Source organism: Calidris pugnax, unplaced genomic scaffold (assembly GCF_001431845.1).
Source record: "Calidris pugnax isolate Ruff unplaced genomic scaffold, ASM143184v1 scaffold349, whole genome shotgun sequence".
NCBI lineage: Eukaryota > Metazoa > Chordata > Aves > Charadriiformes > Scolopacidae > Calidris > Calidris pugnax.
In genome coordinates this window covers 1,350,736-1,370,192 of record NW_015091088.1, presented here as the reverse complement: position 1 = coordinate 1,370,192, position 19,457 = coordinate 1,350,736, and the positions used below count along the sequence as shown (strand labels likewise).

The following is a 19,457-nucleotide window of genomic DNA, read 5'->3' as shown; positions in this document are numbered from 1 at the left end:
TGAAAACAAGAACTTCAGGTTGTAGAGTCAGACTTTTTGACCTCCCTCTGACCTTGGCATAGCAGCGTCATTCAGATTTCCCATACAGTTAACTCTAACAGAAATCCTGTGGATTTGAATATGTATTTTTAACTCTACCTGTAATAGTCATAATCAAATACATCATGCCTTCTTCATTAGCAGAAGCTTTAATCAGTGTGGTTCTATATAGGTATAAACAAGTTAGTCTGTAAAAATGAGTTTCCTTTAACCCAAATGTCAGTTATTAATGTCTACATCAATCATGGGTTTTTTTCACAATGTCATTACTGAACTGAAGAATCCAAAAAGTGCATTTCCACACTTGGCCATCTCTTTATAATTGCATTGTTATTCTGTTAAATTTGATCTTAACTCCAAACTTCTGGATTTACAATGCTCAGCCTAGAGTGAATTACAACCACCTTGTTATACAATTTGCTCCCAAATCCTGACAAGTACTCCCAGCTCTACTGGTGTGGTTTCTATCTTGGTTAAAAAGAATCAACAATTAAATTGGTATAGGGAACCACTCTGCGTATAAAGCATGTTTGGATATTTTTCACACCACCAAACTGAACAACTATGGATTGCCCAGCCTTCTTGTATCACAGTGGTTTTGGAGTGAATGTTTTGAGGATCCAACTTTTAGATATAGTGGGTACCCAGTCTCCACTAACACTTGTGGGGTTCAGCAACTTTGAGAACCAATGTCCAAGGGTTCCTTTTAAAACAAATAGGAAAATTCCTCTTTGCTTTCGTTGTGTAAGATTGAGTGACAAGACAGAGGCTCAGAAAGAAAACTCTTATTGAAGCATAAAAGTTACAGATGCAATACTGAAGGTTTAGCAAGTCTCCTGCTACAGTCACGCAACAGGTTACTTGAGGATAGTCTGGCTGCTGACTGAGACTTTTGAGACTTTTCCTTTCTAGATTCTGCTGAATTACTCCTGGTAGTGATTTGCTCTTATAAATATTTAGGAGCATCTGGTTTGCTTTTTAGGATAGATGAAATCTGGCATTTTCCCTTTACTCCCCACAGTTTCCAGTGCTAATTGGCATGGCCTTTTTGGAAGCTGGACCCTGAGCAATAAACTCCATTCCTGCAGCTACACAGGAACACCATTAGAATGGCCTTGGTGACTGCCCAGGAGGGTGCACCTGCCATGTGCTCTGCTTGCATTCACGACACAGGAACTGGTGTGCCTCTGGATGATCCCTTTGCACCCGCCTTACCTCCATGAAGCAGCCCAGTAACAAAATATCACAGACCTTTGTGGCACTTCTTCTGACTTCAGGCACAACTCACCTACCTCCTTCATACCTAGATTCCTCCAGCCACAATACAAAGAGAACCAGCTCACTGATGCCATTGCCTGTCAGTATCTTCTAGCAAAAAATGAAAAGATATAAATTGCTGAATGGGGGTCGAACGTCTGAACCACATTGGTTCAGATATGCATCTGACAAAGCTCAGATGACTGAACAGCCAACATGCATTCTCCTTTCTCCCTCCCAGCTTCCTGATGCTTGGTCTGGGGGGTTCCTTTGTGACCACTGTAGCATGTGTCCAGAAGCCTCAAGGTCCAGAATCAACACAGCTGTGGGATATGGCACAAATGCCATGTTGAGGACAAGAGGATAATCCTTCTTGGGAAAGAAAATGCGTATGAGCATCCATATTGCAATAGCAGGGAGAGCTCAGAATATTTTGAAATTGTGCCTTTAACTGGAAAGCATGAACTGGGACGGCTGGGCCCTGAAATAAAGGCTCCACAGAGAAGACAACTGTGCTCCACAGAAGCCTCAATTTTCTATGCCCTTGTGCCAACAGCATTGACCTTTAAACAGTGCATAAGTAGACTGAAGGATGCAACTACACCCCTGTACTTAGTGCTTTAAACCTCTATCTGGAATGCTGCATCCAGTCTCAGGCTCCCCTACACAAGACATATTTGCAGACTGAAATGAATTCAGCAGAGGGTCACCAGGGGCTGTGGTGACCTTATAAGTGAGAAGCTGGGGCATCTGGGCTTGTTCAGCCCAAAGAAGAGATGGTTATGGGTGGACCTAACAGCAGCCTCCCAGTACTTAAAAGGAGGTTACTGAGAAGAGGATAGAGACAGGGTCTTCACAGTAGTATGGCAGAGGGTAAGATACATTCAATTAGAATAGTGGATGGAAAAAATTCTCTACCACGAGGGCTGTGAAGCACTGGAGCAGGTTGCCCTAAGAGGCTGTGTAATTGCTATCCTTGAAGCTTTTCAAGACTCAGCTGGAATAAAAGCCCTGAATGACCTGGTCTGAATTCACTGCTGACCCTGCTTTGAGCAGGAGGTCGGCCTAGATGACCTCCTAAAATCCCTTCAATCCTGAACAAATCTGAAAACACCAGCAAAACGGGCACACAGCCCTTTCATTTCTTGCACCTCCGTCCCCAACACAAGCCTGTTGCCTGTTCAGCAACAAGACAGTGAGTCAACCTCTAATGACTTGTGCGACTCAAGAGAGCACTGGCTGCACCACACTTGGGAACGACCAAAGGGAAGTGATGCCAGGCCCATAAAGCAGATGGAATCGGTTAAGCAGACATGCTCTATTTGTCTGGCGTCGTTTTGGACTTTGGTGCAGCTGGCCACTACACGGTCTGGGCTGTTTGGCAACTCCAGCTTTGATGCTTAGCCCAAGGGTCTCGTGGTCTCTGAAATGACAAGTGCTCATCATTTCCTCTTGTCCTTATGGGGGATTGTTTTGCCTTCTAGTGCAGCCCCTGATGTAGCCCTAACACTGAGACAGCCTGGTCCAGGGTGTTTTGGCTTCCATTGTGGCCTGTGTGTTTTTGAGGAGGGATTCTGTGTGCACAGGCCCAGGGGCACAATGTGAAAACCCAATGGCGCGGGTTCTGCAGTGCTGCGTTATGGAGATGAGTGGTGAGCTCTGCTTACTCTGAGCAGAGTAGTTCTGGAAAATGGGGTCATCCAAGCTCCTTGAGAGCACACACAGGTATGGCATCTGCATGGCTTTAGGTTCTTCCCCAGCATTTCAGATGAGAGAGTGTAACAATGCACTCCAAGCCAAGAAAGCGTGGACACCCAGGATTTTATGTTGAGGGTGAAGCAGGGCTACATTAGTGCAACCCACACATTTGCAAGAACAAGCTATATATAGTTCTTGCAAAGTGCTGTTCAAAACAAGTTTGTTCTTTTGTGGATGTATGCACGTGGAAGTGGTTTTATTTTAAGGGCAATCACACAAATCGATTCCTTATTCCCAGGCAGACATTACTTGGGGACTTACACATTAGACCTACTCTTATCACAGGCTAGTGGATGCCACATTTTCCTGATAACTCTCCTAAAATACTGACAAGATACCTCCTGAAGAAGGGCCTGATCTTAGAGAGGGTGCTCTTCACACATCCTGCCTTGAGCAGCTGACGTATTCAGTAACCTAAAAGGACATTAATTTAGACCCTAAGAAAGAAAATGAGATAAAACCAAATTCACGGAAATCAACAAGTACATCAAATGAAGCTGATGTACAATGTGATCTTAAAAACCAGTTTAACCAAATTAGAGTTGTAATCAAGATCACCTAATTGCTCACAGTTCACAATTGCTATTGTTATTTTTAAAAATATATACTTTTACTTAGGAAAAAAAATAGCACCTTGTAACTTTTTCTTCAATGGACAGTGAACAAAATTCCATACAGAAGCAATGAATCCTTGCTATTTTACAGGTCACAGTTACAGCAACGTAAAAGAACTTGTTTGAAGTTGCTCAACCATATCAATGACACAGCAAGAAATAGAACTCAGAACTCAAAATCACTGGATTCTCCACTTCAGAATTTTTTTAAGGTTAGTTTTAAAAAAATTAGACATTTTTATCTTGCCATATGAGCGTGTGGAACTTCATATGTGTGATATGACTTTGAACTCAAAGAGTTTGCGGAGTAGCTTCTTCGGGTTTATGCAGACTAAAGAAAGGGCTACAAAGAAACACTTCAATAGAAACACTGTCAATGCTGTCAAAATGCAGCCCTGGGAAACAAATGAAAAGCTATCATTTGTATTAACTATTCAAAAGCTCATCAGAAAGTCAGATACACAGACTCTAACTGTACACAGAACTGAATAAGCAGAATCAAAAGCATCAGTAACTGCAAATCTGCATGAGCTGAAGTAATGTCTGAATAATCACCCTTCCAAATATCTTCATGTTATCCTTACCAGATTAATCAGTCTTCTCATTGCATGTTCATGTGAGCAAATGCATTCACAAGGATCAAATCCACCTTCTGCCATGGTTCTCTGGATAAACCTGAACTTGTCTGTGAACACCTAAGAAGAATAAGAATAAAAGGACAATGAACTCTTTTTCAGCTGACCTTATTTTCCAGAGACTCACACATCAAGTTTCAGTTCATTTAATGCCAGGGTAAAAAAGCAAAACAAAGCAGGGTAATCCTATTATTCCTTTGGCAGCATGAATGAAGAAGTCTGGTATGTGCAGTCACATTTTGATGTTGCTGAAAACAGTGCCTCACACAGGCTTCCTTAGAGAGCCAAATAATTTTTTTGAAAGAATTTGTGTGTCTCCTCTGAGTTTTCCCACATACCACTGCGAAATACATCCTAACAAACAAGATCCATAAAGATTAAATTCTGGTCTCTCATCTGCATAGTGGGACTCCTAACTGTATGAATACAATTTGAAAAGTCAGGGGAACTTGTACTCCTAAACCCCTAACAAACTGCTGGCATTCTCCCTCTGGATCAATGTACAGGAAAATAATTTAAAATGTGGTAACTTCTTTGCTACAGGGAGAAACAATCATCCTTATTGTATAATGAAAGCAAGCAGCAGGGGTGCAAAAGTGGATATACTTGGAAGCACTTTAAAAATGGAGCTACACACACTAATTTTAGATCAAAGAAATAGGTCATTCACTTAGCAATACCGAAAGTTCAAAGAAGCTGAAATGGACATGGTGGGGAATCAATTCCAGGTTATTCACCTGCTAAAACCATTTACACCAGACATGTCAAGCATATCTTTGCTATTTACCAGTAGCTTTCTCAGTGACTTAATTGATGGTCAAAATGGGTAGCAGATTGCAAACCATTTCTACCCTGGTGGACAAATCAGGGATAGATTTCTCTCAAATGAGCACTCTTACGATGTATTAGATCAGCTCTGCATAATGATACTTGCAAAATATTTTTGTTAACTTGGCATGAATAAAGCTGGATTCAGATTGTGCTTGTGTTGCATGCACTGGGGCCCTAGTGTCAGATAACTGGCAAGCTTAACAAATGCAGCAGCATAGAGCAGATACATCCTCTCAATTTCCTAAAACAAGTACTTTGTGAAGGTGCCAGCCATTTGGCAAGGGTGTGCTGAAGCAACAGATGTGCCCTGCAGTCATCACCTATAAAAACTTACAGCCTTGGTCACACATAAGCATTTTAATGTTCTAACCTCACTAGGAGAAAGAGGAATAAACCATATGGTTTTAAGGTATCTTCACTCAACAGCATGTATCACCACAATAGTTCTTCCCTCTTGGGGGAAGAAAGAGATGGAAAAAAGAGAGTGCATTTCAGGAGTCCTTCCTCTGTCAATGCTTACCACTCTTCTTTATTATCCTCTGCCACGGTGGAGAGAGCCAGACAGTAAAAGAAGGCAAGAGATCCATATCTTCATTATGGAGTCTGAGCATCAGTGCCCTTAATCTGCTAGGGTCTCCACTTTTTAAAAAGAATACTGAAAACTGAAGAAAAGCAAACAAAAAAATATTGAAGGGGTGGAGGAAAAACCTTTTTGCCTAGACACTAATAAAAAGTAATCTGGCAATGCACTGAGAAGACAGAAAGATGACTTGGTTACGTAGTGTACAAGTACCTTTTGCATAGAAAAATAAACTCGAATACTGAGAAGTTCTTCAATGAAGAGGTGATCAAAACCCAATGACTGGAAGCGGTAATCAACCAAACTCAAAAGAGAAGCAAGGCCTACATTTTTACCAGTACAGTAACTGACCAGTGCAACAAACTGCCAAAGAAGGGGAGGATTTCCCATCTCTCAATGCTTTCAGATGTGCTTCAGCCACATACAGGTGACTGAGTGAAGTACAGAAGCAAACAAGCTTAATTTTCTCCCACTAACAGGAGATCAGAGCAGACGATTTAATGGTTCTTTCTGAGAGTTAATCATAAAGTTACTACACTAACTTTTGTGAAATTATCTCAGAACTGCACAACAGCAACAGAAGACATTTTTTATCTACACGAGCTCCCTGGATGATACGCCACGTCAACCTTTCTAAAACTATTTTAGCACAAGGAACAGGTAAAAGCACTGATTGCGAAATAGTGGAAAAAAGGTTTCTCTGGCCAAAATGCCAACATCCAAAGGAAGGCATTTCAACCACTAAAGTTGCAAAACAATATTTAATTGTAACTTGAAAGAATTTGGGAGTCAGTAACACATAGTAATGTCACAGCAATAAACAGAGGAGTGTTAATCTATATATGACTACAAGAAATCAAAACATCAGATAAAAATCATCACCAATGAAACAAGAATAACATTCTTTGTAGAGCATACAACTGAGAAAGATTAGACAATAAATGGGGAAGATTAATCTGTCATGTAACACCATGAATTTAAGTGGAGGTGCGCTAGAAGGAATTTACCCCAAGGCATCTGAATTGTACATGAAGAATTACCTTAATGAGCTAAAATAAAGCAGAACACATGTCACCATGTAAAATGTCATCCAAGCTTTCAACAAAAGATCCCTTACAAGCTTTCTCACCTTCACATGATGCTGAAAAGAATCATCCTTTATCTTTCCTTCCTCCAAGCCTATAACAAGCTCTTTCATCAGCATAGGATCGAAGACAGACCACCTATTTTGGGAACAGTACTAGGTTTTGCTCTGATAAAGATGCTAAACTTGGGCTATTTTATTATTACAAAAAAGCGTGGGTAACTAATCCCCCTTTATGTGTTTTTTTTTTGCTGCGAACTGGAGTAAACAGAGATTTTGTATGTGGCTGACCAGTTACAAAGAAGAGAGAATCACTCTATACTATATGATGATTTTCACTTCTAAAATGACACCCTCACATCTGTATTCCTCATTAAAACATTCTTGGCTTAACAATTGTATTATTTGTAACACACTTTGAATGCATAAAGCACTAAATATCAACTAAGCTTTGTAATCAGATCCTCAAGTTTATTAATGTTTCGTGAGCCTGTGTAAGATTTGATAATAAGAGGCTAGTATATGTCACGGAGCAGGATTCCTCGGCTCCACTGCAGACTCTGAGGCACCCCATTCGTATCAAAATCCTGTTCCAGAATTGCAGTGTGCTTCCTGCCTCCCTCCCGGTACTTGCAATTGTCTGATCTCACGTCAGCGGCTAACTTGTTCTGCCCAGCTCTGACCTCTTCGCTGTGAGTCACACCAGCCCTCCACCTTTTGCAAATACAGTTCTCCTGCATACAATCTACCACAGGGACAGGGAGGATGGGCTCCATTCTTTTCCTCATGACCTGGAGAAAGAAAAAAAATGCTTGTGGTTCTATTTTACTTATTTTTCTGTATGTTTTCCTGTTTATTGTTATCTCCTTCTTCTTGCAATTCACAGAGTAACTGGTAAGACCACAGTAAGTGGTAATGCTAAGATGTCAAATACCTCCAAGTACTCTGAAAGAGTTACTTTTACTCTACTTCAAATGATTGTATTTTAGTTTGGCCATATTACTGCTAACACAGTATTTAATTCACAGGGTTTACAAACAGCTGGAAGACACGTTTGGTAAATATGCCAAAGCTCTCACTGATAACGGCTGAGAAGGTATATATTATGGCCTCTAGACTAAGAAAACTGATAGCATAATAACAGAGAGAATGAGTAAACATGGACAAATATGATGTACCAGCAAAGAGTCAATATGACCTTTCCAGTGTAAGGAGGCCCACAGAGGCAATCATAAACAGTACTACTGATATTAAAATACTGTAGTCAGAGCCAGAATTACTGTAATTTGGGAGCAAAGTGAAGGATGATCTCTGATGATTTAAGACAGAAATAAAAGCCCACCATTACCTTCTGACTTGAGCATATATCTGAAATTGTAGGTAATGAAGCCATATTGAAAAATATTTCTAGTCTCTGATGATTTAAAAAATAGCGTTCTCAGTTATAGTAATTATTGTAAATTGTTTCTTCTTTTATTATCTTCCCCAATCCCAGCCCTACAGCTATGTATTATATTTTATACATCCCACTATCAAAAAAAAGCAATCTTTATTGCTAGAATCTGATTCAGTTTTTTGTACCTGGAGCCTCTTGTGTATTTTAAATTATTACAATGACTATACATTATTTCCCAATTCAGCAACACCTCTCCTGAGTAAATAGCATGCAGCTGGTGAGCTCTGGGAGAGGGAAATTATACTCTGCCTCTCTCCACCCTAATCATTACAAAACTGAGTTCCTTTCTAGCATGAAGGCAAACAAGAAGTTTTGTCAATTCTCCAGGTGCTGGATGCCCTCCAATGTGACTCCAATAAAACGCTGATTAACAAGATTGTTAAAGTGCACATCTTGGTGATCTCTACTCCTTGGTATAAAGGAGCATGTAAAAATATTTATAATCCTAGTATTCAAAGAAACACTCACTCTGTATGATACACAAATCAGAGGCACAGCAGATTTATCATGGACTAAACTTGGCACCTTCAGTATCAAAACAGTAAGCCCATTAATTCTTATCTTTCTTGGTTCCAGACACTTTTAAAATGTAGACTTTCACACACACACGATACATACAATGGCTGAAGATTTCCTCTGCTAAGAACTATTTTTGCTGTGTTGCTATTTTCTTGGAGATTGAAGGCAAGAAATCCTTGGGAGCAAAATACCTCACAGTACAGCAGACATGTAACAGAATCTTTCCACATTACTTTAAAGAGAAACAAAACCCTATTCAGCTCCTTGTTACTGTTTTTCAGCCAACTGCAGTAACTCAAAGCACAATCATCAAATATCTCTAACAAGCCATAAAGTTAATTTTGCTTCCGAGCTCAGTTTGAGAGAAGTGTGGCAGAACAAATGAAAATATGTATAAAACTTAAAATAAAAATGTAGAAAGAAAGCAAATGACTTGTTATGCCTCTGCAGCCATTCTGAAAAATGATAAAGGGCTAAAGTAGCAAGACCCATACACAAAGCATGAACAACTCACTGCCTCAAAGATAAAATGTTCATTTTTATCTCACTGTCAGAGGCAGAAACCCTGTCTCTTTCACGATCTCCTAAAGGATCTAGGTTTCCATAAAAAGGATTTGTTCTCCTGCCTTTTTACCAGCACCTAAACCATCTTAGTATCCATGTTTTCTTACAACGCTTGACCTTTCTGTAATTATTTTCTTCACAGCACGCCCCAAGTTTGGTTCTTCTGTATCATCTTACCCATCTCCAAATGACCTCTTCTGGCATGTAAGATATCATGTGTATATTGGCCTTGTGTAGCATAACACCCTGCAATCCTGCACATGAAGTCCTATCCCAGAGAAACCACCAGGCAGAGGGGCTGTGTGACAATAGCACCCATTAATCCAGGCGGTGGAAATTCGCCTCAGTTAAAGCAAGAAGAGACTGCTGTGATCAGCTCCTCATAAAGCTCATTGCTTTATAGGACTCTTTCTTCTCCTTGGTCCTCCTGGGTACCATCAGCACTCTGTGGGCAACTGGCATCTCAGCTGACTCATTACTGGGCTCTTCAAAATGCCTCTGGTGCAAATGGTTACTCCGAAATCTGTTTCTGATCCTGCCTCTTCTAGGGACTGAACTCACTGAACCCTGTCTAGTCACACGAAGTCCCATTCAACATCATTTAGGTATACATATAGAATTAGAATAATAGATAAAGGTATCTTCAGTAGGGCAATATTGCTTACCAGCCACCAACCAAACAAGGGGAACCTAAACATTCAAATCCAGTGAATCCCAGCCAAACTCCAATTTTTCTGTCTTTGTTATATAACGCATTTTCCTGTTGATTTCCATCTTCTACAATATTTGTACTTCATGCACATCCATCCTCCCACAGACTCCTGTGTGTTTTGTTAGTCTTTTGACAAACTACCTACATTCAACTCACTAGTCTGTCATTTAACTTCTAATTATTTCAGTTGTACAGCTAAACTTTGTAAGTAAGACAGGCCAGGGAATTTTATCTGTCAATTTCTGCTTCAAGGTTCTCTTCAGGCTAGATTAGAGGACAGAGGGGAAAAATAATAAGCATGGATTTGAGGTTTCTCTCTTAAAAAAAACAAACCAGAGAGATATATAGAAAGGACTGGCTGATTTTACCCGCAAAGATCTTTATGAAATTCTGTTTTTTTCAATTGCTACTACCAGAAATGCAGCATGTTTCCTATCACCAGAGCAATATAAAGGAGGAACAGGGCAGTTATGATAACAGAGCCATTAAAAAAGCAAAGGGAATAACTAAACACAGGATAAAACTCCGGGACAGTGTAAGAAAACAAAAGCACTTGTAGTTGAATAGGGAAGAAAGATCACAAAAGAACTACAAAAATAGGAAGAAAATAAAGAGAAAAACAAGCATTACTTAAATAACTTAAATAACAGCTGTTCTGCCTGAAGTTAACGGATGCATAATCCCAAGAAAACAGGAGAGGAGAAGGCACTAAAGTAAAATTAATCCAGAAGCCAAGGGGCTGGCACAAGTATCCAGTGGAGGTGGTCTGCATTTTCTATGCAAGAGTTTTAAATTGTCGGGGTTATTGAACTGGCAAAAAAAAAGCTCGAGGATTTCTAAGGAAACTTCCTTTACAAAGCAACTTCCTCTGTTCAAACAAGGCTAAAAATAGGTACTGTAAAACAGAAGACTCTTGTATACAAATTGATACTAATTAAAACATTCCAAGGATGTGTTCTCCTCTATTATTGTAATTTAGATAATTCAAGTAAATATACCCTCGCAGAACTTAAGTCTGAAACACCGCAAGATTATACTTGGTTTTTTTATAATGGTAATTTTTAATCCCTCTTACTGACAATGCAAGAGAAGCTCACTCCCATCATCTCTTCCACACTTACAGCTCCATCCTGCTTTTACTGAAACAAATACCAGCATTCCCATTGGCTTCAGTGGACCAGGGTCTAGTAGCTCTGCAAGGTCACAGATCTCTAGAGAACTACTGATGATCTTTTTCTACCAGGCCTCCTCCTGGGCATTAAATTGAGTTTTCAGGACAAAAGAAAACCAACTGACTGACTGGGCAGCAAAAGCAAAACAGCAGGATATAAATGTGGGTCCTGCCAGGAGGAGCGCTGCCACAGTAAAGTGTGGCTCCAATTACAGCTTTCTCCAACTAATTGTCCCAGTTCAGATCATCCATTTAGCTTTTCTAGGGAAAAGAGCTGCAATGATTTTGATGGCTGACACAATACCCAAAGAGAGTTCCTAGACATAGCAACACTTTCAGAATATAAAGCAATCCCCTCCACTCTCTTTCGGTATAATTCCAGGAGGCCGAGGCGGGGGGAAGCAGCTGATTTTGTACTTGAAAGCATCAGCACGTCTCCCTGGACTTCCAGCTGTAGCCTAATGAGATGGCAAGTCTATTTTTGCACCACAACTTTTCTCAGGATAATTACCAAGATCCAAGATGAACTTTTCAATGCAGATTAAGCTAAGCCAGTCCTTTCCTCATGGAAAAGTCAGTGCTTAACCATGCACACAGATGTATGCAACTGGTGCTGTTCTTGTTGGTTTCAACAGAGACATCAAGACCAGTACGAGCTCCACAGGGGAACTGCTCACCCAGCCGCATCCTGCTCAAGGCATATTAGGGGGTAACTTTGCTACCGTCTCACAAATCATTTGGAATGTATGCAAATTATGAATTAATTTTCCAGTGTCATCCATCTGGTGCTTCTTACAAATGTTAATTTAATACAAACCAACTCCTTAAAAATCGAAGCAAAACCAAAGAAACTAAGAAATGCTAAGCCAGCCACTGAAGGATACTACAGTGACATCCCAAAATCAGGGAAGGAGCTTTTGAGCAGACAGGCTCAGAACTAAGAGCTAAAGATCTTCCTGATGTTTTTTGTTCTGATGGTCTTACAAGACTACTGGAGCACTGGTACACCCCTTGTCCCCACAGCAAGAGTCCACCACTGTGTGACCACCATAACATCGTGATCATTCCTGGGCCATTAGCGTTTTCACCCCAATGTGGACATTTGGACTTGCTCTGAGTGAGTGACGAAATTCTGGCGACTCTGCCAACAGCACTAGCACCTAGAGCAATGACGCAGGAGCCAGAGCATGAAAACTTAAAAGACTTAATTATGGTCAAAGCCCTTTCACAGCTTTTATCTCACTGAAGTATGTGAAAAAGTTCACACCACTTTAAAGGGTGGTAGGATCTAGCAGGAACCTGGTAGGAGAATTACTATTTTTGGACAAGCTTAACCAAGGTCACAGGTATGCTGAGGTGCATCGGTTCAACACAGAATGGTCTATCAGGGAAATACAGAAGATGACACAGATGCTTCTTTTGGTTTAATTAAGGCTTGTCAGTGTCAAGTACAATTCTCAGAGGACGAGAACCCACACATTAAAACCCTCCACTGTTCCAGTACTATTTCCCACCTTCCTTTTCATGGCCAGTCCCCAATATGTGAGGAGAGAGGGAGATTTCAGGCTTTCAGGCTGTGAGGCTGATGTCAATGATCAAAACTGAATTCCCCAAAGGAGCTAAATAAGATTTTAAAAAGCTATTTACTTATTCCCATGCAGGTGGCTTAACATTTCTTCTGGGCAAAACACTTGAAAAGGAGCTAATTATGCACATCCAGTCATGGACCAAAAAAGCAGTCCAGCTATTTTAGAATTCATTTACTGATATTTGATACAGAACATTATTGCCAAACTCCAGCTGTCAGCATTTGGTCACCCTTTTGTTAAAGTGATGACATTCTTCTGAAAGAAATCTCTTGGAATATGAAAGCTAATTAAGAGAAGATGTCAATGACACAGAACATTGTCCAAGAATTATACCCTCTTTCTGCTAAGTAAACGCTTCAGCTTCACTTTACTATTTATTTCTAGTGTAGGAGACTGTGACAATGGTCTAGGACAACAAAATTATTCTTACTGCACTGAATTACTAACGGCTATTTAATCACTTTGTTTGACATATGTAAATGCAAAAGGATGGGCTATCCTCTGTAAAATTACTAACACATTGTATTTCAACCAGTTTACAGAGCAATCTGGGAGCCCTCTCCTCTGGTCTTCAGTAAGGCAAGAACTCTCATTGACGTTAACAGGATTTTCTGCTCGAGTGGTAAGTAGAAGAGCCAGCTCCTAGGCAAATTTGCTTACTCTCCTGCTTTGGGTTAGTGTCTCCAGCACTACAGACTGCCCCACTGCTTGTGTCGACATTCCTCTTCCCATTCCCCAGCAACAGCTGCCAGTCTCCTAAATTCAGCACCCCTGCAGCTGTAGGAGCGATGCACTATTGAATCTGAAACCCCTGCCCAGGGCATTTCTACACCATCACCTGAGAGGACACCCATGCTGTGCCGTGCCAACCAGGGCTACAGGCTTGTCTTGCCATGTTTTGGCAGGCCCGATTCTGAACAAGTGGCTACACACGAAAGAGGATCCGGCTTTCCAGGGAGCGGACTCTTGCAGGGACACGAGAGTAAAGGGTACTCCCTGCAGATGGAAAATGGCAGAGGTGAGAATCTTGCACCAGCCTCCCCGCGGGAGCAGAACAGAGAAACCAACTTTGCTGTCCATTAGCCCACCCAAGAGATGTTCTGCACTTAACTTTTGGGCTTTATAATACAAACCTAATCACTTATTTCAAAAGACTAAGTATTGGAAAAGAATATGTTCCTATAACAAACTATGTAACCTATCCATAAAGCATCCCTGCTCTTGTTAAAAGATTTATGAATCAAGATCATGATTAATATGTTCAAATGTACCAAAGCAACTTGAGAGCTCAAAGCAGATACAACTTGAAAGCTCACCCAGTGAGGCTCGGGACTCAAACTAATGAGCCAATTACCGTGGTGTAACAAAGCCACTGCGCGGCAGCTGAGCTGTGGCAACGGTCCCCGCACACGCTCTTAGCCCGTGTGAGCGAACGCGGCTTTGCTGAGGCTGTGTCCTGACCGTGACAGTCTCCAAGAGAAAAAAGTTAAGCTGAGACACTTCAGAGCTGCCCTGAGCATCCGGGCAGTTACCGCAGCTCAGGTGGCCGGCAGTAACTCATTATCTTGAAGTGATTTTTTTGGAAGGCCAATCATTCGGATATTTTTAGATATTTAATCTCTTTGCAAAAATAAACAGGAAAAAAAAATCCTCTTATTCACTCCTTTATAAAAACGTACAGTTTCAAAACAAATAAAAATGAAAGTTTTTCCACCTTATTGAGCCAGCAAGTGCAGCCCTGAACCATGAGCTATGAAGTTTTTTGAGACTCGTTTATTAAGAGTACAATTGTTTAGATTACAAAATACCTTACTAAACCCTTAAAACTGTAAAAATACACTACTCCTTAATGCTACTCCAATCACATACAAACACAAAATTATACTGAAATTCTTTGGAATATTTTCATTATTTTTTTTCTCCAGGGATGACATATGTTTCTAATAACTTGCCACTGAGCAAACAGATTTAGCAGGGTAGCAGCATGCTGAGAAAGATAGCAGGATTTTCAATTTTCAGATGAAAGCAGCTCTATTCCCTGGCAGCCCTACTCCTAACCCCTTTAGGCCAGATCAAATTTTATCTGAAGCTAGCGGGTGCCTGTCTTTGACTTCAAGGGAAGTTGAATCAGGTTTTCTACATACCTGCAGTAAACAATTTGAAGCTTATCAATTAGAATATTTTTAATCAGTACTTATACCAGAGGGAATCTCTAGCAATTAACAGGATTTCTGGGCTTGGTTATTTACATATGTTTAGCTAAAAGGTGACCCAGTTTTAACTAGAGAATAACATCCATCTAATTCAGCACACTCACAGACTAGTTTAGATTATCAAAAGGAAAGTGGTATGCAAATTATAAAAGTCTCCCCTGCACCTACTAGCAACACTTTTTAAAATCTCTTACGTTAATTTGCACAAGGAAAATCTATGGTACTATCTCAAGAGATCAAGATTAGTCTGCAATACGCATCTCACCTTTGGCTCCACAGGTTTGCTGCAAAAAAGAAGTAATTTTTCATTTTTAGACACTTTTGTGTCTAACTTGAAACTAACTTGAAACTACAGCATCCGACAATCTCCATAGCGCACGAGAAGTCTATATATACGAATATTTCTATATTTCTTGGACCTCTTTGATAAAAGCTTTATCTTATATTTTCAAATCAGGGTGCTTAATGACAGATGCCACCTAATCAGTCTCACCTAGATATGAAAGTGATGAGCCCATGACAACACCATAACCACTTGCACAGGAATTGTTAAACTAAGGCCACTCATACCAGGAAGCTTTGTTTCACACTCGATTTAGTCCAACTATGTGAAGAGCTAACCCCCAACTTTTCCTCACCTCTTCATGTAATTTCATTCCAACAGCTGTTTTCTCCCTAAACTAACCTTTTAATATACAAAACCTGACATAAACTATTTCATCAAGTCCTCTAAAAATACTGCCTTGCTAAAAATAAAGCTTTTATGATCAACTAACAGGAAGTATACAAACTTATACATGTGAAGAAATGAACAAAAAAGACCAAAGCTTTACTACTAGACCTCTGTATTTGACAAAGATTCGACAAAGCATTGCAGCTGCTTACATCATGTAAATGATTGGTGCTACATTTTTGTACAGCTTTTCTCTTCTTTCTGATAAAAATCTATTCTTTCCTAAGAGAGCTCAGTGCTTTGGATCTGACATTTGTCTAGCAATTTTATAAAGGAAGAATGAAACTATATTTAGCTCCAGAAAGCCATGGTTTTTAATGCATGCAAAGCTGCAGAAGAATCAGAACTAATCTTAATGAGGAAAACTTTTATCAAGTGTAATTCTATCTGTTCCCACCCAAATGGGACTAATTTGTTCCATTATCTGTAAAAATACCAGCTAGACACTTTGACTAAAGCCTCTGAAGCATATTTGTTCAATTAACAACCATGCAAATGTACAACCACTCAATCATGCCAGTGGCTGCTCCCCAGGCATCTTCAAATCTTTCACAAGAAGCCATATCAATCATCACTAGGGGACCTCTTCCTTGCCCCAGCCAATACCATGGAATAGGTGACGGGATGGAAAGAGGAGGGTAGGACCACACATCTCCACTGTACTGCCAGTAAAGTCCAGCAGAAATCAGACTAACACAGCTAACAGACTGATCCTTCTTGCATCCCTGACTATATTCCTTCATAATGAGGAGCTAAGAAGTCTTTCCTCAAATGAGACTCCTTGGGAGCTGGGGAAGCTAGCTGTTGGTGAGTCAAGGCATACAAGCTGAAGGAACTACTTTGGGAAAAGAATTCCTTTTTCTGGTTTCCTTTTTTTCTTTTTTTTTTTTTTTTTTTCCTTTTCTTGCCTGAACAAGGACTGCAATATTTGGCTCTAGGGTATAACCTCACAAAGTTTTCTTAGCTTCCACTGTACTTATAGGGGACTTGAGAGCACTTGGACCTTCCAAGAAGTACTCAGCATCTCTACATACCAATAAATTGAATCTATAACCTAGGAAGTCAAAATAGAAAGCATCAAGTGCAATAGCATCTATATAAATGCATCTATGCAAAGCAGGCTCACGGGCTCTTTGATTTGCTTCCCAAGCAGAATACAAGCAGATGACATCAATTTTTCTACATATAAATGCATCTGCCAAAATATTTTTGTATTTGTTGTGATGAGTAATGTGATAAATGTTCAAAACATAGAGTAAGAATCTGATACTTGGCATAGTCAGGGCACCGTACACCTTCTCCATTCAAATGTGCTTGTAAGAAGAGAAAGAGGGTGTTGCTACTTTCATTGTACTGGCCCTGGGAAGACTCGTGATGCTGTTGGGCCAAATTCTGCTATGACTAACTTCGGCAAAAGTTAAAATTTGGTCTTTAAGAATGTACGTCAAGTACCCAAAATATCTAGGAGGGAAATTTCTGAAACATGAACAAAGACTTTGTCCTGCTACACATCTGTTATGCAAATAGTGTTCACACATCGCTAATTCTGAAGTCTAAACATATGAAAGTAGAAAATGAGAAGTTAATAACATAAGAAGTAGTCAGTTAGAAACTAACTTTCTCTAAAACCAAATACTGGCCTTTTGAAAGCAGGTACAACAGTTACAAAGTGATTAAAATTTTGAAATTGTTTTTATGTAGACTACTTCTTTAACAACAAATGTATTATTCTTATTTTTCCTTTAAAACAAGGGAAGAACACGGGCTGCAGAATGTTGTCCATTAAATTGGGCTATGCACTTTGGACTTAATGGACTTGATTGCGGTTTGGGTAAGGTACTGCAAAACCATAATGATGTGCATGGTATAAGGAGTTTCATAGAACCATGTTTGTTATATTTGTATCAATAGTCAGCAAAATAACATGCAGCTAGGCTAAAATAAGATCTGCCCAGAGCTACAGAATGGCTGCTACCCCCATCTCAGTCCTAAAGCAGACTCTTCCGGCTTATGGTTCTGGGTCAGGGATGTCCCCCCCTACCATGAAGCACAAGCAACACTACTTTGTGGAATGACCAATAACACAGTACTTTGCACTTATTTAGCACCTTATGCAAAATAATCTTAAACCACTTAAAACACAGAACTCTGTATCACTCTGGAGTTAGGCAAAAACTGCAAATCTCCTATTTTACAAAAAAAGGGCAAAAATAACCAAAGAGATTGGACTCACTCACCTCAGTGGCAGGGGAAGGAACAGCGCTCAGGACTGAACTGATTAACGCACTGCTAACATTACAATCACTTTTATTCTGCCAACTACTTCTACCATTTCAAGCCACACTGTCAGTGACAGGGTCACTTTTTTAAACCTGTGATCAACAACAATAGCCCGACTTTTCACCTCAACCAGTCACAAGAATTAGTTGGAATTATCAAGCATTTAATCTCTCTCACCCTATATAGGCAGAAATAAAAAGTAAGATTGGGGTTTTTTTTCTCATTTTGTTTTTTTTTGAGCTGATGTCTGCTTCAGGAAAGCAACATAAATGAGTAAAGGGGGATAGCACTCTAATAGCTAAGCATGTAAAGACTCCTAAGATGTAACTCGCTGCGTACCTTCCCCAGCAGGCACACTAATAGCATTAATAAGCTATTGAGACCAAAAAAGTTAGATGTCCTCACCTCTAAATACTGGAGATGGTTTTCAAGACTTGTCTGTATGTATAGACATGGATGCTCAGCCACTATACAACACAAACAGTCCCTCCACCAACAAATCTATAATCTGAAAGACAATCCTGAAGACTTGACTAGACAAACAGGTGTTTGCCAGGAAACAAAAGTTTTTTGATGCAGGTCATGCACCACATTCCCACAGAAGGGTTAGCCAAGGCCTTAGAATTCCCATGGAAGGCAGCAGCTGAGCTGAAGGGCAGGACATCTAGGGAACCCTGCACAGAGACAGCTGTGGAGGAATGACTACGGGCGATAGCTTGTGGTCTCCAAGGCCAGTATACCCCTTCCCCACTGTAATCTGCTACGAATCACCTCTTGGAGCACACATATGAAGAGTTCCTGGCAGGAATCCTATCTTTGACAAATTAATGGCAGTGTGAGAGATTATCTTTCATGAGATATTGTTCAATTTCTCCCACTTGAGTTGCACACGCTTTCCTAAAAGCGGGGAGCAGCCTAGGAGCACACACCCTGGTGTCAGCATGCAAATTCCAGCTCCTTTAAAGAGAGAAAACCGAAACCCTTTGGCTCAAAGTATCAGACCGAGACCCTTTAAGAAAAAAAAAAATCGACAGAAGGCTGATACTTTGCGCTAAAAACCTCAACAACCAGAAAACACCCGAATCAGACCAGCTGTGAAGAAGAAGAGAGGACGTTTCACTGGTTTGAAAACGAAGAGTGCTGCCTAAAACCCCAACAACCACAAAACACTGGAGTCAGACCAGCCCGTAAAGGAGACGAGGGGACGTTTCCGAGGTTTGAAACCGAAGAGCGCTGCCTGACACCGAGGGGAACGGCTCCGGCTCTCCCGCTGTTTACCTTCCCGGGCAGCCGCCGAAGACCCCGACAGCGGGGACGGGTCTCGGCGCTTCAACAGGCTCCAAGCGACCCCCCGCCGGGGGCTCGGCGGCCGGGCGGAGTGAGGGGAGGGAGGGGAGAGAGGGAGGGACGGGCGGGGGGTGT

The 19,457-nt window shown here is 40.6% G+C and overlaps 1 protein-coding gene across 3 annotated transcripts in view; it reads right to left on the bottom strand.

The window, feature by feature from the left end:
• SMIM14 (small integral membrane protein 14) overlaps window positions 1-19,457 on the bottom strand; it is a 55,792-nt gene that overhangs the window by 22,272 nt on the left and 14,063 nt on the right. Inside the window, exons 1-2 of one of the 3 annotated variants that reach the window (XM_014957783.1) lie at window positions 19,314-19,413; window positions 4,253-4,363 (exon numbers count right to left, since the gene is read on the bottom strand). In XM_014957783.1, coding sequence (XP_014813269.1) covers window positions 4,253-4,327 — 75 coding nt within the window. In that variant the 5' untranslated portion in view covers window positions 4,328-4,363; window positions 19,314-19,413. Of the gene's footprint in view, window positions 1-4,252; window positions 4,364-5,654; window positions 5,764-19,313; window positions 19,414-19,457 lie in introns of those variants that run through there. The other 2 variants (XM_014957782.1, XM_014957784.1) reach the window with 2 other exon arrangements.